This window comes from Pantherophis guttatus, chromosome 18, assembly GCF_059756535.1.
Source record: "Pantherophis guttatus breed Tessera chromosome 18, ASM5975653v1, whole genome shotgun sequence".
Classification (NCBI taxonomy): Eukaryota; Metazoa; Chordata; class Lepidosauria; order Squamata; family Colubridae; genus Pantherophis; species Pantherophis guttatus.
This window is the reverse complement of record NC_142080.1, coordinates 7,840,735-7,861,789: the sequence shown is the minus strand read 5'-3', so window position 1 is coordinate 7,861,789 and position 21,055 is coordinate 7,840,735. Positions and strand designations below refer to the sequence as shown.

Here is a 21,055-nt window from a genome sequence, read left to right as displayed (position 1 = left end):
AGGGGGAAAGGCCATTTTCACCCGGAGGCCCTTCTTGATTGTTCTCCCTATCAGGAAATTTCTCCTTATTTCCAAGTTGAATCTCTCCTTGATCAGTTTCCATCCATTATTCTTCATCTGGCCTTCGGGTGCTTTGGAAAATAGCTTGACCCCCTCCAAAAACAAAACCAAGAAAGTCCAGTTGCCTTTTGGAAAAGCACCTTTAGGACACTGGAGGCATTTAAAAAGAGGCTGGCCAGTTGCTTATCTGGAATGGTAGAGGGTCTCCTTGAGCAGGGGGTTAGACTAGAAGACCTCCAAGCTCCCTTCCGACTCTGTTATTCTGACTGTATAAGATTCTGACGACTGTGATTGAGAATCTCCATAGATTTGCTGTCACTGACTTCCTGCAGCTAAGGAGCCCCCGTATTTTGGAGCCAGTGGACATATTCAGATGCTTAAAAAGGTCATGATGGACAACCAGGCAAAATTGATACCAAGCACGGTAGGCATGGTGACAAGGACCCACTTGACCAGGTTGCAAAAGGCTAAGGTTGTTTCCCACTGCCACCAGTTTTGGCCCTCAAGGATAAAACATAGAATTCGAGAGCTGGAAGGGATCTTGGAGGTCTTCTAGTCCAACCCCCTGCTCCAGCAGGAAACCCTATACCAGTGATGGTTAACCTTTTTGGTGCTGAGTGCCCAAAGTGCACGCGCAAAAGCACGCACGTGCACTCCCCACACATCCGTTTGCACTCCCCACACATGCGAGCCGCTACACATTCACCCTGGCCTGTTTTGGCTTCTAGGTTGGTGCAGGAGGCCTTCAAGGCCCAAAACGGGGTAAGGGGGGCATGTACACACCCCAAAATGCAATGTGAGCGCTCCTGCACTTGACCCCCGCACATGTCTCTCGCCCCCCCCCCCCCCCCCCCCCGCACATGCACGACAGACCCAAAGACCAACTGGCCGGTGGAGGCACGCACGCATGCACGATGGAGCTGGGCTGGGGCGATGGCTGATGTTGTGACCCCGGCCCCGGAGGCTGATTTATCTTCGCATGCTGAGTCGGAGGATGATATGGAGGAGGAGGAAGCTGTCACGAGCTATGCGCCGGAGGGGCCGTCTTCACTGGTGAGTCAGCAAGAACTGACAGTTGATGACGTGCCTCTGAACCCCAGCCAAATTGAGGAGGAAACAGAGGCCGGTAACGAGGAGGGGGAGCCCTTATTTGGATGCAAGAGAGAGACGTAGGAGACGTCGTAGAGAACAGCCATTGCCACGTCCCAAGAGGTGTGATCAGGAGATGTAGGGCCACACCCTACAAAGTATAAAAGGTGTGTAACTAGGCTGGAAAGGCGTGGTGAACAATTTGTTGGCGTTTTAGATGTAGTGGATTTACAACTGTTAGTCTGGAGTTTTTTGACAAGAGTCTGCATTCCTGCATTAGCCTGCTGGCCGTCTGCCAAGTCCTTTGGAACATTGCCCGGTAACTATTGGACTGATAAACGCTTTGGAAGAGAACTATTTATTAAAGGGCCAGCTTCAGTTTATCTAGTCTGCGTTTGTTACTGCCGGGCTATTTGAGCCTCTGCAAGGCCACTCGTGAGAGGGGACAGAACAGCTGGCATGCCCACAGAAAGGGCTCTGCGGGCCATCTGTGGCACACATGCATAAGTTCACTATCACGGGTGTCGGGTCTGCTTGGGCGGGGGGGGTTGGACTAGATGACCTACAAGGTCCCCTCCAACTCTGTTCATCTGTTCCTTGCAAACGTTTTGTTTCAGTTAGAACTGAAATCGTTTGCTGATGTTAGAACTGAAGAAGCTTCTTGGATGACAAGCGAAATGTTTGCCGAGGTGGGGAAAAAAAAAACCCAACTGTGTTTTGGGAAAAGCACCTTTGAGTCGATGGCTGCCACTTTCTTCTTGATCTCCTATTATGACGTCACAAAAGAATGCCTTGGTCTTCTGGATGGAACCCCCGGCGTCTCTTCTCTTCCGAGGGAGCCCCCCCCATCCCTCCCCACTTGCAACCAAGCGGAAGGAAGGATTTGCCGAAAGGTCTGCATATCAGAGAGGTTTAAAAAGTAGCAAACGGCACCATGGATTACCTTATGGTGCCAACCTCGGCTTCCCCGATAGAGAAACAGGACCAGGACGTAATAACTCAAGGAAAGAAAGAGCCTGCAACGACTCCAGGCCCTGGCACCCCGGTGGACATCAAGCCGGAGCCCTTCGTCCTCTTGCCAGCTGAACCAACCAGGACTAAACTCTCCCAGAAATCGAGCAAGATCCACAAAAGCCGGCGAGGGAGCAAAACTATTCAACACACCCCAAAAATTAAACGTGAGTCGGCCCTGGGGTGCAGAAGGGAGACAGAGATGGATTGGGGAGGGGGTGGATGGGTAAGGAAGCCATCTTAGGAAGCAATCCTTCCCTTGGGGTGGTGTTGGTGGGGAAATAAGAGCTGATTAAGTCTTTCTGAGAGTAAGAGGAGAGAGGGAGGATTTCCTTGGACAACAGTGGAGGAATCTGCCTACAAAAGTCGTGGAGATCTCTGAGGGCTTTTGAGAAGTTTTTTTGGGAGCTTCATCCCTGGAAGCTTTCCAGAAGAGGCTGGACTGCCATCTGTCAGAAATGGTGTCACGTCTCCTGCTTCGGCGGGGGGTTGGACTAGATGACCTACAAGGTCCCTTCCGACTCTGTTATTCTGTATCCGTCTCTGCAAACCAGGCAGCAGCTGTGAGAAGGATCTTGGAGTCTTAGTGGACAGCCAATTAAATATGAGTTAACAGGGTGCGGCGGCAGCCAAAAAAGCCAATGCAATCCTAAATTGCATTAACAGAGAGATGCAATAAAGATCAAGGGAGGTACTAACACCACTCTATAAAGCCTTAGTAAGGCCACACCTAGAGTACTGCACCAAGTTTTGGTCACCACACTATAAAAAAAGATGTTGAGACTCTAGAAAGAGTGCAGAGAAGAGCAACCAGGAGGATTAAGGGACTGGAGGCTAAAACATACGATGAACGGTTGCAGGAACTGGGTATGTCTAGTCTAGTGAAGAGAAGGACCAGGGGAGACAGGATAGCAGTAATGCAATATTTGAGGGGCTGCCACAGAGAGGAGGAAGGGAGTCAAGCTATTTTCCAAGGTACCTGAAGGCCAGAGAAGGAATAATTGGATGGAAAGTGAGCAAGGAGAGATTCAACCTGGAAATAAGGAGGAATTTCCTGACAGTGAGAACAATCAACCCATGGAACAGAAGTTGCCTTCGGAAGTTGTGGGAGCTTTATCACTGGAAGCTTTGAAGAAGAGACTGGACTGCCATCTGTCATAAATGGTGTCGGGTCTCCTGCTTCGGCGGGGGATTGGACTAGATGACCTTACAAGGTCCCTTTCCAACTCCAATTCCAACTGTTAATTTTATATAAGAAGATGGATCTTTCCTGATGAGGATCCATGTCTTTTTTGCACATTGCAGAAGATTCGATGTGATCATTTGGGGTTCAGTGAAGTCAGTAACCCGGTTCTTAAGTGAATCTGGCTTCCTCATTTGACTTTGCTTGTCAGAAGTTTACAAGAGGGGATCACATGACCCCGGGACACTGGAACCGTCGTAAATATGAGCCAATTGCCAAGCATCTGGATTTTGATCATGTGACCAAGTCATCGTCTTAGTTGAAAAAGTTCTTTGCACTTTTTCCAAAGTCTCAACATCTTTTTTTTAATGTGGGGACCAAAACTGGATGCAGCATTCCAGGTGTGGCCCTTACTAAGGTTTTATAAAGCGGTTACTAATACTTCACCTGATTTTGATTCTATGCCTCTGTATATAAAACCAAGGATTGTATTAGTTTTTTTGGCTGCTGCCCCACACAGCTGGCTTATTTTTGAGTGATCGTCCACTAGGACTCCAAGGTCCCTCCCACAGTTACGTGATGAAAACGTGGTCAACAAAAATAAAAGGAACTGTATTTTTCGGACTATAAGACGCTCCGGACTATGAGATGCTCCGGACTATAAGACGCACCTACCTTCTTTCGGGAGGAAAACAAGAAAAAAAAAATCTGCCTCTGCCTCCCAGCAATTTGCCTCGTTGCAGCAAACAGCAAACAGCCTACTTTAGTTTCATTTCCATTTTCAGCACAGCCTGATTAGCACAAGAAAAAAAAATCTGCCTTCTTGCAGCAAACAGCGGAGGCCCGCGCGGTAATAGGCAATGGCAATCCCTGCAGCCTGAAACAGCTGAGTGTCGGGAGGCCGATCCAACCGACAATCAGCTGCTTGTGCTAATCAGGCTGTGCTGAAGCTGAAACGGGTTGTTAGCTGCTTGCTGCAAGAAGGTAAATTGCTGGGAGGCAGAGACCAAAGGGTGGGGGCCAGCAGGTGGGCAGGGCTACATTTGGTGTATAAGACACCCAAATTTTCACCCTCTTTTGGTGGGGGGGAAGTGCGTCTTATACTCCGAAAAATACAGTAAGTGAATTCCACAGCGAGTCGTCTCGCAGCGAGTCGGTTGTGGCAAATTGGTTGCAGGGAGTTGTCCCGTTCCATCTGACTTAGCTCCCTTTCTTCTCCCCTAGAGATGGGAAAGTCTTCCCATCATCATCATCACCACCACCATCACCACCACTACCGGCGCATAACGCTCAAAGAAATCCTGACTCACTCCTGGCAAAAGATCTACCCGTGCCTTGTTTATCTGCGGAAGACCATCTTCGAACTGACCCAGTCCTTCTTGTTTGACTTCTTAATCTGTAGTGTGGTGGCCATCAACACAACCTTGCTGGTGATACAGACGTTCGCCGTGGTCGAGATTCGGGGAGGTAAGTCCGTACGTCGTCTCGAGGTCTACAAGAGCTCCCAAGAAGTTTTGTTGAGGCTTTCGCCCAACAGAGGAGAACACTGAGCTGATTTCTCCAGATGCTTTATGAGGAACAAGGGGTTGTGACCTAGGCTTCCTGAGAAAGCATAAATCACAATTTTAGCCCCAAAAAACCTCTTATTGAGACGGCTGTGAATGATGGTCATTCACAGCCCGTAATGATTCACAAACAGTCTGTGCAGATTCCGACAGAGGTCTGCTCGTGTTGACACAGTCGTTCAGGGTAATGTGGATAAGCACCCACCTTCATCTCCCTTGAAACGCTGCCGGAGACCTAATTGCCAATTAGTTTTGCAAGGCCAAACGGAGCACAGAGTCAAACAGGCCTTCTCAGAGTTTGAACCGACTATATGCACTAATTGCTTCCTGCAAAGGCTCACGCCCGTTTGCTCCTCTTTTATGTCTTAAAAGACTTAATTGGCAATTAGCTTTGCGAGGCCACACGGAGCACAGAGTCAAAACGGAGCTTCAAAATTTAAACCGACCAGAACAAACAAAGATGCTTCCTGCAAAGGCTCACGTGCCTTTGCTCCTCCTTTATGTCTTATGGGAGGGGCCAATCATCTCCAAGCCTTACTCCTGAGTCGCCCCTTTTTTTTCTTAATTGTTCTTGCCTTCTGGCAGCTCTGCGCATGAGCGCACTGGGAACAGGCTCATACTGTTCTTCTGCCTCACTGATGTCAGATTCCAGAGGTTCCGGAGGCTGCACTTAACTACCAGATGGCCCTGGCCCCTTCTCTGCCTCCGACGCAGAGCCCTCGTCCAGGCCTTCCCCAGACTCCAGGACTGGCCCATGTTCCTCCCCAACCTCCTCACTGTCCGACTCTACTGCCACCTCCGCAGGCCGGCGGCAGAACCACAACACAAGGATGGGATCCTACCAGGAAATTTCAAGTCTGGAGGTTAGCGAGTAAATACAGGTAGTTCTATGAACTCACAACCACAATTGGAGCCCAAATTTTCTCTTGCTAAGCGAGACGGTTGTTAAGTGAATTTTGCCCCGTGAATCACTGCAGTTGTTAAGTTAATAACATGGTTATTACCATGTTAAAGGGGAATACCATGCAAAAGGGGAATCACATGACCCCGGGACACTACCACCGTCATAAATACGAGTCAACTGCCAAGCGTCTGAATTTTGATCGCGTGACCACGGGGATGCTTCAACGGTCATACATGTTGTCACTTTGAACAGTCACTAAACGAACCATTGTAAGTCGAGGACTACCTGTATTCCATTATAGAAGGTGATGTCAGGGTTCCAAGTAATACACCCATAGCAATCAAAACTCCGAGGCAGGTAGATTCCTCAAAGAATAGTTTTATTGGATATATCATATTGGCACAGTTCTGGTGAAAACCAACTCTGAAGATTCCCACAGTTTTCACCTAATTAACAATAAGAGTTTCCCCTCTTTCCCAAACAATCAGTCACATGATCCAATCAAGGTCATGTTTGGTTGCCTAGTAACTTCACTCCTCCTTTCTCTCTCTGGTCACCTGTGGGAATGACCTTGGTTCCCAGGAGAAAGTCTTTTGTTTTGACTATAGAACCCCAGCTATCTCTATTCCCCCCCTTCCTAAACCTCAGCTCCAGTGTGGCAACATTGAAGCTTCAAAATGGGCTCTGGTCAGGTCAACTTCAGGGTTGACAGGTGATTTCTCTCGTCATCTTGCTTTTGACGGTCTTTCTCTCATCCTCTCCTTAGAATGGCTCTTCTCGGCCCTGGATCCGATTTTCCTTTGTGTCTACGTGGTGGAGGCCATTCTCAAATTTATTGCATTAGACTGTAACTATTTCCGTGACCCCTGGAATGACATTGGTGAGTCTTTTGCCATAGGGACAAGCTTACAATGGGTACAAACTTAGAACAGGCAATGGGAGGAAGCACATAGGGAATTCCATGCGTTGGACTTTAGTATTGAAACCAGGCGGTGATTTCAGTATGGTTTGTGGCCCTATTGCTCTCTTTAATTTTTTATTTTTTTATTTTTTTGGAAACCTCCAACCAAATTGCTGAGAGCCAGTTTGATGTAATGGTTAAGGTGCTGTCCTAGAAACCAGGAGACTGGGAGTTCTAGTCTGACATTAGGCATGAAAGCCCACTGGGTGATTTTGGGCCAATCACCAGGAGATGGTGAGTTCTAGTCCCGCCTTAGGCATGAAAGCCCACTGGGTGAGTTTGGGCCAATCACCAGGAGAGGGTGAGTTCTAGTCCCACTTTAGGCATGAAAGCCAGCTGGGTGACTTTGGGCCAATCACCAGGAGATGGTGAGTTCTAGTTCCACTTTAGGCATGAAAGCCAGCTGGGTGACTTTGGGCCAATCACCAGGAGATGGTGATTGTTAGCTCTAGTCCTACTTTAGACATGAAAGCCAACTGGGTGATTTTGGGCCAATCACCAGGAGAGGGTGAGTTCTAGTCCTACTTTAGGCATGAAAGCCAACTGGATGATTTTGGGCCAATCACCAGGAGACTGGGAGTTCTAGTCCTGCCTTAGGCATGAAAGCCTGCTGGGTGACTTTGGGCCAATCTCCAGGAAACGGTGGATTTATCTATCTTGTGGCTTTTCTATTTTTGTTTTTCCTCCTTTCTCTTCCCTGACCAGATTTCTTCATCATGTTCATGGCGGTCTTGGAATTCATCCTCGCCCTGTACTTCACCGCTGGGCAGGGAAACCGAGGCAACACACTTACCCTCTTTCGAGTCCTCAAAATCGTCAAGGGGATTCGCGCCATCCGAGCCATCCGCTTCCTCCTCACTCTCCGGTCAGCAACGAAATCCACCCATTGATCAATAGTCGGATTGCTAATAATTGAAGGATGCCTTTTCCCCTGTTCTCCCCATTGAGAGACAATAGCGCAGTCCCCGTCTAATAAACCAGGACCGGCCAATCAACAGGGACACCAAATTCAGTAACTGGAAGGTTGAGTCCCTTTTAGTTACGGGAGCCGGTTTGGTATAATGGTGGTGGCTACAGGCTAGAAACTGGGAGACGGTGAATTCTAGTCCTGCCTTAGGCATGAAAGTTGACTGGGTAATTTTGGGCCAATGACTAAGAGATGATGAGTTCTAGTCCCGCCTCAAGCATGAATGGCAGCTGGGTGTCTGGGTTGGGTGACTTTCAGTTGTTGTGGAGAAAAGAGGAGGAGGAAGGAATATTAAATATATTAGCTGCCTTTTGAGTTATTTACAGAAATTTTAAAGGCGAGAGAGGAAGGGAAGAGGGAAAGGAAGGGAGGGAGGAGGCAGGGAAGAGGGAAGGATAAAGAAGGAAGGAAAGAGGGGAGGGAGAGAGGAAGGGAAAAAGGAAAGGAAGGCAGGGAAGAGGGAAGAAAAGGAAGGAGGGTGGGAGGGAGGGAGGGGAAAGAGGGAAAGGAAGGGAGTGAGGCAGGGAAGAGGGAAGGAGAGGGAAGAAAGGAATGAGAGGAGAGGGAGGGAGGGAGGGAGGGAAAAAGGAAAGGAAGGCAGGGAAGAGGGAAAGGAAGGAAGGAGGGTGGGAGGAAAGAAGAGGGAAAGTGAGGGTGGGAAGGAAGAGACAGGGAAGAGGGGAGGAAGGAAGGAAGGAAGGAAGGAAGGAAGGAAGGAAGGAAGGAAGGAAGGAAGGGGAATTTGAAGGACAGAAGGTAGGGAGGGGGAGGAAGGAAGGATTAAGAGATAGCAATAGCACTTAGACTTATATACCGCTTCACAGTGCTTTACAGCCCTCTCTAAGCGGTTTACAGAGTCAGCAATTTGCCCCCAACAATCTGGGTCCTCATTTTACCGACCTCCGAAGGACGGAAGGTTGAGTCAACCTTGAGCTGGTCAGAATCAAACTCCTGACTGTGGGCACAATTACCGGACAATACTGCATTCTAACCACAGGGAGGGAGGGAGGGAGGGAAGGAAGGAAGGAGGAAGGAAGGAAGGAAGGAAGGAAGGAAGGAAGGAAGGAAGGAAGGAAGGAAGGAAGGAAGGAAGGAAGGAAGGAAGGAAGGGACTCTCTCAGAGGAAAGGACACCATAATAATTCCTCTTCTCTTTTTTTTTTTTTTTTGCTGGTTTTCTTCTAGGGTGACAGAGAATCTGCAAGAAATCACAGGCACTTTTATACTTTCCTTCCAGTCCATTGGAGCTATTATTCTTCTCATGTTCTCTTTCTTATGTATCCTCCCAGCAAGAAACATGGGAGTGGGGGGGTGGGATGGGGGGGCAGCAGTAGCAGATGGTCTGTAGCTATATAACCAATCAAAAGCATTTTTTCTTTTATTCTCTCTGTTTATACCACTTTTTTTTTTCGTTCAAATTTGACAACTTTCAGATGTGAGAACTTCAACTCCCAGAATTCTCCAGAGTCTGCTTGCTGGGGAATTCTGGGAGTTGAAGTCCATACATCATAAAAGTTGTCAAGTATGAAAAACCATTTCACTCCCCAAGGAGTTTAAATAACATGGCGCTCCCAGCCTCACTAACACTGGCACGGCAAGCCATTGTAGATATAAACAGGACGCAAACCCTACACTCACTGATGGTGTTACCTAGCTGGTTCATGAAGCATTTGGCTCCTTTGGCTCCCATCTCCGCCTAGAGGCGGATTTTAGGAGTTAGAATCAATTTCTGACTCTGTCCTAGTCAGTTTCACAGAAAATTCCCACTTTCTTTTCCCGGCTTGAATCTACAGTCTCCACTTCCTCCTAGTTCAGTGATGGCTAACCCTTTTCTCTTCATGTGCCAAAAGTGCATGCACACGACAGCGCACATGTTTGCCGGCACCCATAATGCACATAATGCACCCATAATCCCCCCTCATTCCCACGCCCCCGTGATGTCCGCATGACCTCTGCCCCCACGTATGTACACACAACCCCCCCATGCATGCATGGCTGACCTCGCGCATGTGCATGCATTTCCCGCATGCACCCCACCCCCCCGCGCATCCCAAAGATCAGCTGGCCGGTGGGAGCAGGGGTGAAATGCTCCCGGTTCGGACCGGATCGCCCAGTTCGGACCGGATCGCCCGATCCGGTAGCGAGGAAGGCGGGTGGTTTGGAGAACCGGTAGCAAAAATCCCTGCCCCCCCCCCCCCCCGATGCCCAACTGAGCCACACAATCATCAGAGTTTTTTTTTTTTTTTACTTTTAAAAGTATTTTTTCTACAACCTCTTCAGCCGAAAAAATGCTTTTAAAAGTTAAAAAAAAAGCCTCTGATGATCGGGCGGCTCAGCTGGGATCGTCAGAGGCTTTTAAAAGAACAAAAACCTTTTTTTTCTTTTAAATGCCTTTGACGATCCAAGCTGAGTTTCCTGATTGGCAAAGACTTTTTTTCTTTTAAATGCCTCTAACGATCAGGCAATTCAGCTGGGATCGTCAGAGCCTTTTGAAAGCATTTTTTTACAACCTCTTCACCGAAGAGGTTGTAGAAAAAATGGTTTTAAAAGTAAAATAAAAATAAAAATTGGCCATGTCCACCCAGTCACATTACACCCCCCCCACCAAGCCACGCCCACAGAACCGGTAGTAACAAATTTTAGATTTCACCACTGGGCGGAGTGGAGCTGAGCTGGGCAACGGCCTGCGTGCCCGCAGAGAGTGCTCTTCGTGCCAGCTGTGGCATGCATGCCATAGATCCGCCATCACGGCCCTAGATGGGTAGCCCAGATTTAAAACAAGCTGAAGCCCAGGTTCGAAACTTGCCCGTCTCCTCCACCCATCTAAGTCCCCGAGAACTGCTGTTTCTTCCTTGACTCTCGTGTCTTCCGACCTCCAGTTATGTCTTCCGTGGTGCTGTGTGACATGTTCCACGAAGCGGATCAGAAACATTTTGGGGACCTTTTCAAAACCATCTTCACCCTTTTCCAGCTTTTCACTTTGGACGACTGGTCGATCATTTATCTCACGTGCCACGCTGCAGGTAGAGAGAAAAGTCAAGATCCATTAAATCCCCAGGGTGGGGATTCCATCCGTTTGTGAATTAAATCTCCCGTTAAAGGGCTGTCTTGCTTCCCCAAGTCTACTATCATTGGCTCCGTCTCCTGCCTTTACAGTAATCCTCGACTTATGACCACAATGAAAGCAATAGAAAGCCGAAACTTTCTATTGCTAAATGAAACATTCGTTAAGTGAGTTTTACCACGTTTTGCAACCTTTCTTGGCACAGTTGTTAAGTTGAATCATTGCAGTTCTTAGTAACATGGTCAATAAGTGAATCTGGCGTTTCCCCCCTTGACTTTGCTTGTTGGAAGGTCGCAAATGGGGATCATGAGTGTCCCCCAGGACACTCCAACCGTCATAAATATCAGCCAGTTGCCAAGCATCAGAATTTTGATCCCGTGCCCATGGGGATGCTGCAAGGGTCGTAAGTGTGAAAAATGGTCATAAGTCACTTTTTTCAGTGCTGTTGAAACTTTGGTCACTAAATGAACTGTCGTAAGTTGACAACTAGCTGTACTGTGTTTTTATTCTTTGCAAATTGCCTAGAGCTGCTGAGAAGGAGTAGTCAGCCATATAACTTTCATAGATAGATAGATAGATAGATAGATAGATAGACAGACAGACAGACAGACAGACAGACAGACAGACAGACAGACAGACAGACACATAGAGATAGACGATAGAAGTAGATAATAGAGATAGATATTAGAGATGGACATGATAGAGATGATAGAGATAGATATATGGTAGATAAATATAGATGACAGATAGATAGATAGATAGAAGACAGACACACACACACACATAGATGATAGAAGTAGATAATATAGATATTAGAGATGGACATGATAGAGATATATATGGTAGATAAATATAAATGACAGATAGATAGATAGATAGAAAGACACACACACACACACACATAGATGATAGAAGTAGATAATATAGATATTAGAGATGGACATGATAAAGATGATAGAGATAGATATATGGTAGATATAGTAAATATAGATGATAGATAGGTAGATAGGTAGATAGAGATAGATAGATAGACAGACAGACAGACAGACACAGACATAGATGATAGAGATAATATAATATAAGATAGATGATAGACATGGATGGATGATAGAGATAGAAGATACTGTAGATGATAGACAAACATGGATGGATGGATGATAGATGATATAGATAGATACATAAGATAGATGATTAACAGATATGGATGGATGGATGATAGAGAATATAGATTTATGAGATAGATGATAGACAGACATAGATGGATGGATGGATGGATGATAGATGATATAGATAGATACTGAAAATTAGACCCTGTCTTATATTTTTTTGAACCCCAAAATAAGCCTTATTTTCAGGGAGGTCTTATTATCTGTCTCCCTAATCCTAACCAGATGAAATGGCAGAGACCGGCTGTGCATGCAGTTAAATATTTTGGGGTTGGCTTATTTTTTTGGGGGGGGGGGGCTTATTTTGTGCTCAAAAGCCCAATTGGGCTTATTATCAGGGGATGTCTTATTTTCAGGGAAACAGGATATATAAGATAGATCAGTGGTCCCCAACCTTTTTATCGCCGCGGCCTGCTGAGCGCGCGCAGGGGTGGGGCCACGGCCCAGGAGCCTTTGCGCAGGCCCATTGCGCACGGCCCAGGAGCCTTTGCGCAGGCCCATTGCGCACGGCCCAGGAGCCTTTGCGCAGGCCCATTGCGCACGGCCCAGGAGCCTTTGCGCAGGCCCATTGCGCACGGCCCAGGAGCCTTTGCGCAGGCCCATTGCGCACGGCCCAGGAGCTTTTGCGCAGGCCCATTGCGCACGGCCCAGGAGCCTTTGCGCTGAAGCGTTCCTGTCCCCCGGCCGCTGCGCGGCCCGGTGCCAGGTACTCCACGGCCCGGCACCGGTCCGCGGACCGGGGGTTGGGGACCACTGAGATAGATGATAGACATAGATAGATGATAGATGAGATAGATAGGTAGGTAGGTAGGTAGGTAGACAGACAGACAGACAGACAGACAGACAGACATGAGGGATGATAGATGATATAGATATGTAAGATAGATGATAGACATTCATAAGATAGATGGATGGATGATAGATGATAGATAGAGATGGATATATAAGAGAGATGAGAGAGAGAGATAATGGGGGCAATAACTGCAGTCCTGCAGATGATCTGTTATCTGGAATCTCCCTCTATACCATGTTCCCTTTCTTCCTTCTAGGTGCTTGGTACATAATTATTTTTCTCATCATCTATATCCTTTTGGAGTATTTTTTGCTTCTCAAGTAAGTATGGCCCAGGGAGACCCATCCAGGTGTTCAGAGGGAATACAGGTGGGATGTTGAGGAATTAAAAAAAAAGAAACTGTCACCGGTCTCTGAAACAGCTCCCAAATTCAGAGTATTTTCACCCAGCCTTGATTCCTTTGCACAGCTGAATAGAAAAGCAGAAAAAAGAAGGATAAGGGCGGGAGAGATTTCAGAAGGTTATTTGGGTGGGAGTGGGGGTTAGTTAAAACTACAGGTAGTCCTTGACTTACAACCGTTTGCTTAGTGACCCTTCAAAGTTGCAACGGCACTGAAAACTTACGACCAATTTTCGTAAGTGACTTACGATCAATTTTCACACTTACAACCGCTGTAGCAGCCCCATGGTCATGTAATCAAAATTCAGACGCTTGGCAACTAACTCATATTTATGACGGTTGCAGTGCCCCGGGGGGGGGATCACGCAACCCTCTTTTGCGACCTTCTGACAAGCAAAGTCAGTGGGGGAAGCCGGATTCGCTTAACAACCTTGTTACTAACTTAACCACTTGCAGTCACCTTTTGTTAGCATCCCCACAGTCAAGTGAACAAAATGCAGACGCTTGGCAACTGACTCAGACTTATGACCGTTGCTGTGTCCGGAGATCATGTGATCTCTTTTTGCCACCTTCTGACAAGCCAAGTCGACCGGGAAGCTGGATTCACTTAACAACCGTGTGACTTGCGTAACAACGGCAGTGGTTCACTTCACAACTGTGGCAAGGAAGGCCGTAAAATGGGCCAAAACTCGTTTCACAAATGTCTCGCTTAGCAATAGGAATTTTGGGCTCAATTGTGATCGTACGTTGAGGACTACCTGTATATAGAAGTAGCTTTTTTCCCCTTTTTTTAGGAAACAGAAATATAATTCTGTTGATTTATGTCTTTTAACATGGGGTCAATTTACCAGACGCTTTTGGGGTCAGTATTATGCAGGGGTGGGCCGCAGGGGGTTCGCAGGGGTTCGGGAGAACCTCCAGCTAAGATTCTGTGCAGTTCAGAGAACCCCCAAATCCCACTCCTGGCTGGCCCCGCCCGGCGCCCCTCCCAGGAGTCCCCATGTGGCCCATTTTGGATGCAGGTAAATGTAGGGCACGCACAGAGGCTTGGGGAGGGTGAAAAACGGGCCCGCTGGAAGTTTGGGAAGGCCGGAAATGGGCCCATTTCTGGCCTCCAGAGGGCCTCCAGAGCCTGGGGAGGTCGTTTTCACCCTCTCGGAGGCTCAAGAAAAGCCTCCGGAGCCCGGGGAGAGCAAAAACACTCCCAACTGTGGTGCAGGAGGCTGACTAGGCCACACCCACCATGGCCACGCCCACCCAGCAACCGGGCAGAGAACCCCTTGCTAAAATTTTTGAAGCCCACCCCTGTATTATGGCACACCCCCAAATCTCTCTTGCAGCCTGGTGATTGCAGTCCTGGTGGACAATTTCCAGATGTCCCTCCTCAAACGCCAAGAGAAGAAGAAACTGAAGGTCAGTTCTGGAATTTTTGTGGTGGGGAGAGGGGAGGGGATGGGGGCGAGGAGGTGAATAATTGCCAATTTTGGAAGAAGGTGTATAAACCCAAAAGAAAACATGGTTCTATATTTAAAACAATGAGATGTGTGGATCTATTGGGGATGATGGTATCTGTAGTCTATTGGCCATGCTGCTGAAGAATATTGAGCTAGTCTAATCCTAAAACCATACAGTATATCATGAATTTATTTTTTTTCAATGCTTTAGTATAGAATAATATATCAAGGTAGTAGAAAATCAGAATTCAGCTTTTTCCTTTTCTTTGATTTCTACACTCTTTCTTTCTTTCTTTTTTCTCTTTCTTTCCTTTTTTCTTTCTTCCTTTCTCTTTTGTTCATCTTTCTTTACCTTTTTTATTTCTTTATTTCTTTATTTTTCTTTCTTTCTCTTTCTTTCTTTCCTTCCTTCCTTCACCTCTTTCTTTCCTTTATCTTTTTCTTTCTTTCATTCATTACCTTTTTCTTTCTTCCTTTCTCTTTCTTTCTTTCTTTCTTTCCTTTACCTTTTTCTTTCTTTCTTTCTTTCTCATTCTTTCTTTTTCTTTCTTTTCTTCTTTCTTTCCTTCCTTCCTTCCTTTACCTTTTTCTTTCTTCCTCTTTGTTTCTTTCTTTCATTTCTTCTTTCACATTTCTTTTTCTTTCTTTCATCTTTATTTTCTTTCTTCATTGTAAATATCAGCTCTGTTAGTTTTTATTCTCTACTCAAAATTCTAATAAAGTCTATTAAAACCCGAAGATTAAGGCAGCCTAGTCTCCATGCTAGTTGGGAGGAGGGTGGAAATTATTCTTGATCAACCAGCTGGACTCATTTGGGTTGAGCTCAGCTCTAATCCAAGCTGCGAGGTTGTCTTTTCAGAGTAGACCAGAAGCAAGAATCTTCCTCGTCCTCTCCTGCCATTGCTGACTTACTCTCTTCACTCTTGAATTAGCAAAAAATTATCCATCTGAAGGATAGCATCACAGAAGATAATCCAGTCAAACATGCAGGTGATGGTCAGATTGGGTTGGGTGCGATGGAGGGGGTTCAAACTTAAACAAACCATGAGGCTTTGACAGAACTCAGGCCTGGCCAATTGCTTGTCCTACATGGGCAGGTAAAGGCCGGTTCCATGCAGCAGTGAAAGTTGTGACTGGGGAATTCTGGGAGTTGAAGAGGCCAGAGTGGAGAAACCCTGCCTTACAATATAGGTATTTCATGATTTACGGCCATATAAGTAATGCTTGAACACGGTCTGCCGGATTGTCTGAGACACTACAAATCCTCATCACAACCTGTTTTCCTTCTTACCTTCTGGGAGGGGGCTTCCATATTATATATATTATATACCGTGTTTCCCCAAAAATAAGACCCTGTCTTAAATTTTTTTGAACCCCGAAATAAGCGCTTGGCCTTATTGTTAGGAGGTCTTATTATTTTAGGGCGCATGGAGCAAGACGGGGCTCCTCTTGCCATCTTACCTGATTTCCAGCTCTGTCTCCCTAACCCTAACCAGAGGAAATGGTGGGGACCAGCTGTAGATGCGTTTAAATATTTTCGGGGAGGGTTTATTTTCAGGGGAGGGCTTATTATCCAGGAAGGTCTTATTTTTGGGGAAACACGGTGTGTATGTATGTGTGTATGTATGTGTATAAGACATCCCCAAAATAAGACATCCCCTGATAATAAGCCCAATCGGGCTTTTGAGCGCATGGCAATAAGGCCAAGCACTTATTTCAGGGTTCAAAAAAAAATACGACAGGGTCTTATTTTCGGGAAAACACGGTATACACACACACACACATAAAATATGTGTCTCTGCGTGTGTGTGTGTGTGTGTAGCATGTGTATATGTGTGTTATGTAAGTGTATGGGTAGATACATACCATGATATATACCATGTGTCCCCAAAAAAAGGAGCTCTGGTGGCTCAGCAGACTAATTAACATCCATTTACATCTGCTGCCTGCAATTATTGCAAGTTCAAATCCCAACCAGGCTCAAGGTTGACTCAGCCTTCCATCCTTTCTAAGGTAGGTAAAATGAGGACCCGGATTATGGGGGCAATAAGATGACTTTGTATAAATATACAAAAGTATGAAGGCTGTTGCTTAACGCATTGTAAGCCACCCTGAGTCTCCGGAGAAGGGCGGCATATAAATCAAATAAAAAAAAAAAAAAAGACCCAACCAGAAAATAAGCCCTAGGATGATTTTTCAGGATGCTTGTAATATAAGCTCTACCCCCAAAATAAGCCCCAGTTAAGATCGTCAGTCAAACAGACGGATTTTAATACCTTATTTTCCGGAAAATAAGGCTTAACTGGAAAATAAACCCTAATGCATCTTTTGGAGCAAAAATTAATATAACACCTCATTTAATTTTGGGGGAAACACGGACGCTTTCTTTCGAGAGCAGGCGACCGAATTTCATTTTTAATGTGTGCCAGTCTGCCCACAGCAAAAAAACGACAATAAAGGTTATCTTAATTATCTGACAATTAAGCCTCCAACATTTCTAAACAAAGGAAGTTGTTAAGTGTCCCGTTTTACAAAACCTTGCCACCCTTGTTAAGTTAATCACTGGGATCACTCAGCTGGGATCGTCAGAGGCTTTTAAAACCATTTTTTTTACAACCTCTTCGTCCGAAGAGGTTGTAGAAAAAATTGTTTTAAAAGTTTTTTTTAAAAAAAGTTGGCCACGCCCACTCAGTCACATTACCCTCCCACCAAGCCACGCCCACAGAACCGGTAGTAACAAATTTTACATTTCACCACTGGCTTTGATGATCTCCCTTGGCTTTCCCAGGCGGCTTGTCACCTCCTCCTTTCTGATTTTGTCAACCCAACTTATACTTAACGGCCGCCTGTCAATCCACATTTCAAATGCTTCTAGTTTCTTCAAGTGGCTTTTCTGTCCGAGACCAACTCTCCACTCCGTAGAGCAGGATAGAAAAGATGTAACATCTGACAAGCCTGATTTGCAGTCTTAGGCTCATGTCGTGACTGCAGAAGGCCTTTTTTCATTTCGATGTTGTGTAGAGTTTATTTATTATTATTTATTTATTTGTTTATTTATTTATTTATTTATTTATTTATTTATTTATTCAATTTGTATGCCGCCCCTCTCCGAAGACTCAGGTTTCTAAATGAATGGTTGTAAGTCGAGGACTCTGTGTAAAGACAGGACCTGTACACCTGGTTGGGCTAGTCCCTGATAGTTTAACGCAAAGGGCGAGTTGGGGGTCAAGATAAATCTGTGTATGGAACTCCTTGCTTAACCTGGACCCCTTTTCTTCTCTTTCTTTGATACAGAGAAAACCAAGTTGAAAGAACAGGAAGAAGAAAGCCTCTTTAGGAAGACGGTGATGGAAAAATATGCTAGCCTTGAGCTGACGGACAAGTGAGAATTAAAACCAGATGACAGAATAGCAGAATAACAAAGAGTTGGAAGGAACCTTGGAGGTTTTCTAGAGGGCGAAAATAGCCATCCCTACCCCCACCCCCCGGAGGCTGGAAGTGGCCCGTTTGCCGACTTCCGGTGGGTCCGTAAGACCGTTTTTCGCTCTTCCCAGGCTCCAGAGCCTTTCTAGGAGCCTGGGGAAGGCGAAAAGGGTGTTCCCTACCCCCCGGAGGCCTTCGGGAGGCTGGAAATGGCCTGTTTGCCGACTTCCAATGGGTCCGGAAGGCCCGACAATCAGCTGGTGGAGCTGAGCTCGCATGCCCACTGATACGGCTCTGCGTGCCACCTATCATAGATTCGCCATCACGGCCTTATACCGTTCCAGACAAATGGTTATCCAATTTCTTCTTGAAAACCTCCAGTGATGGAGCATCCACAACTTCTTGAGGCAACTCATGATTAACAGTTAACATGATTAACTGTTCTCGCTATCAGGAAATTTCTTCTTAATCCTAGGTTGGCTCTCTCTTTGATAAGTTTCCGTCCATTACTTCTTGTCCTGCCTTCTGGTCAGTGGTGAAATCCAACTTTTTTTTTTTTTTACTACTGGTTCTGTGGGCGTGGCTTGGTGGGCGTGGCAGAGGAAAGCTACTGCAAAATCTCCATTCCCACCCCACTCCAGGGGAAGGATACTGCAAAATCCCCATTCCCCCCCCCCACTCTGGGCCCAGCCAGAGGTGGCATTTGCCGGTTCTCCGAACTACTCAAAATTTCCGCTACCGGTTCTCCAGAACCTGTCAGAAATTGTGCTGGATTTCACCCTTGCTTCTGGTGCTTTGGAGAATAGGTTGACCCCCTCTTCTCTGTGACAGCCCCTCAACTATTGGAACCCTGCTATCATGTCCTCCCTAGTCCTTCTCTTTGTTAGACTAGACACAGAGTTAGAACACGGAACATAGAACAATAAGGACAGAAGGGACCTTGGAAGTCTTCTAGTCCAGCCCCCTGCTCATAACAAGAGATCTAGTCCCCTCAAGCTAATAGATAAATAAGTAAACATTTTTTTTAAAAAAATTTTTTTGCCTTTTTCAGAGAATGGCAGCTTCTGTACAATTACTTCCAGATAATGACAGCTATTGAGAACAGTCAACAGCAGTTCCAGTCACAAGCTTCTACCACTGACAAAATCTTGGACACGTTTTTCGAGGTATTGATTAAAAACCTCAGCTGGGATCTCTCTGCCCCTCAAAAAGCCACCATCGCTTAACCAAATTAATCTCCACTTTTTAAAAGATTCCTATCCTATCCATCTATTTTTCATTCAAATTCCTATTCTATTCTATTCTATTCTATTCTATTCTATTCTATTCTATTCTATTCTATTCTATTCTATTCTATTCTATTCTGCGTTCCTTTCCATTTCATTCTATTCCACGTTATTCTGCATTCCATTCCGTTCCATTCCATTCTACAGTATTCTGTTCCATTCCATTCAACTCCACTCCATTCCATTCCATTCTATATATTCTTCTCTTCTCTTCTCTTCTCTTCTCTTCTCTTCTCTTCTCTTCTCTTCTCTTCTCTTCTCTTCTCTTCTCTTCTCTTCTATTCCATTCCATTCCATTCCATTCCATTCCATTCCATTCTTCATTCCAATATTCTATTCTATTCCATGTTATTCTGCATTCCATTCCATCTGAAGTTTATCCTATCCTATCTCTATTTTTGTTCTGCTCTATCCTGGCCTGCTTTGGCCTAACCCATCCCATCCCATCTGAAGTCTATGCTTAAGCGGTTCCCAGTCTCTGCTTTCACTGTTAACTATGGCTTATAACGGTTATATTCCCTACCCACCACTAGGGGACACTATATGACCAGTTTCGTTCTTGTTGGAGTTCCTGTTAGGTCTTACCTATTCTCCTTTTTCAACTCATTATGGGGATTTGAATTCAGAAGTCTTTGAATGCGGTCGTTGAGGCTTTTTTGTGGCTCCTAAGCGGCCAGCATTGGTGGGTTTCTACCAATTCGTCCCAGTTCGGGTAAACCGGTAGAGGCTCCGCCCACCTGCCCAGACGTCATCACAGACACTCTGTGTATGCGCAGAAGATTCTGTGTGTATGCAGAAGTTCTGTACATGAGCTCACAGTCCCGAACCGGTAGCGAAGGTAAGCGAAAACCACTACTGGCAGCCAGTATTGAATATTAATAACTACACTATGGAACACAGAGCGGACTAATTTCCCTATCTTCTCCTTACAGACATCCGAAGAGGACTACTTTCCTAAATGAAACAGAGAAATTCACGATTCCCTAGTTGGATTTTTTTTTTTAATGCTACCAGCAACTGCTGCGGTTAAAATGTTGGCATAGCGGCTTATTTTGAAGACCTGATGTTATGCTACAGCACCGTGTTAACGGAATCAGGTTGTGATTCTTAGCATATAAGCAGTTTAAACCTAATTGTCTTGCCAGGTGGGGATAGATAGCAGCCCCCAAATTCAGAGTTTCAGAGATTACAGCTCCTTTGGTTTCAGAAGGTCAGGCCACAACTTTATTTTAATATTTTCTATATTTCTGCCAGAGAGCAATTTTTCCACCTTTAAAGTTAAATTTAAAAAAACGATCTTCAAAGCAAAAGGTTTTAAATCAAGCAAACATGGAATGAATCTAAACATTTTTCTGCATACAAATTGTAGATGTGTCACTGATTTATGGAACCCCTTCAAGGGTGAAAATAATAAAAAGAGTTCATTACAAAGCCTCTTTCCTTCCCATCTGTTTTTTATTGATAAGTTGAGGGAACGTTAGACCGGTGATGTACAAAACGTGATTGGGCCCACGTTGAAAATTAAACTGGATTTAACTGTTTAAAAAAGAGCTTTGGTGGCACAGCAGACTAAAGTGCTGTTAAGTAGCACCAGCTGCCTGCAATTACTGCAAGTTCAAATCTCACCAGGCTCAAGGTTGACTCAGCCTTCCATCCTTTCGAGGTAGATAAAATGAGGACCCGGATTGTGGGGGGCAATAAGCTGACTTTGTATAAAAACGAACACCGCT

At 45.7% G+C, this 21,055-nt stretch overlaps 1 protein-coding gene across 3 annotated transcripts; it reads left to right on the top strand.

Annotated features, from left to right (window-relative positions):
* The first annotated feature begins 1,789 nt into the window (after positions 1 to 1,789).
* Positions 1,790 to 20,756, top strand: CATSPER1 (cation channel sperm associated 1). Of its 3 annotated transcripts, XM_034424388.3 has the most exons (12): positions 1,790 to 2,327; positions 4,568 to 4,810; positions 6,579 to 6,692; positions 7,479 to 7,638; positions 8,925 to 9,016; positions 10,619 to 10,762; positions 13,019 to 13,082; positions 14,503 to 14,575; positions 15,549 to 15,606; positions 17,911 to 17,998; positions 19,091 to 19,205; positions 20,258 to 20,756. In XM_034424388.3, the coding sequence occupies exons 1-12, from the start codon at positions 2,084 to 2,086 to the stop codon at positions 20,285 to 20,287; spliced, it is 1,425 nt and encodes a 474-aa protein (XP_034280279.1). In that variant the 5' UTR covers positions 1,790 to 2,083; the 3' UTR covers positions 20,288 to 20,756. The 3 variants fall into 3 exon arrangements, 2 of the variants coding, with proteins under 2 accessions (XP_034280279.1, XP_087737082.1); XM_087880956.1 differs by lacking the exon at positions 20,258 to 20,756 and having other exon boundaries at positions 19,091 to 19,388; XR_015730403.1 differs by lacking the exons at positions 19,091 to 19,205; positions 20,258 to 20,756 and having other exon boundaries at positions 15,476 to 15,606; positions 17,911 to 17,996.
* Positions 20,757 to 21,055: the final 299 nt, after the last annotated feature.

Coding starts and splice junctions, on each gene's coding strand:
- CATSPER1 (XM_087880956.1), top strand. CDS start 2,084: ATGGATTACCTTATGGTGCCAACCTCGGCTTCCCCGATAGAGAAACAG. Junction 7,639..8,924: donor CGCTTCCTCCTCACTCTCCG/GTCAGCAACGAA, acceptor GTTTTCTTCTAG/GGTGACAGAGAATCTGCAAG. Junction 10,763..13,018: donor TCTCACGTGCCACGCTGCAG/GTAGAGAGAAAA, acceptor TCTTCCTTCTAG/GTGCTTGGTACATAATTATT.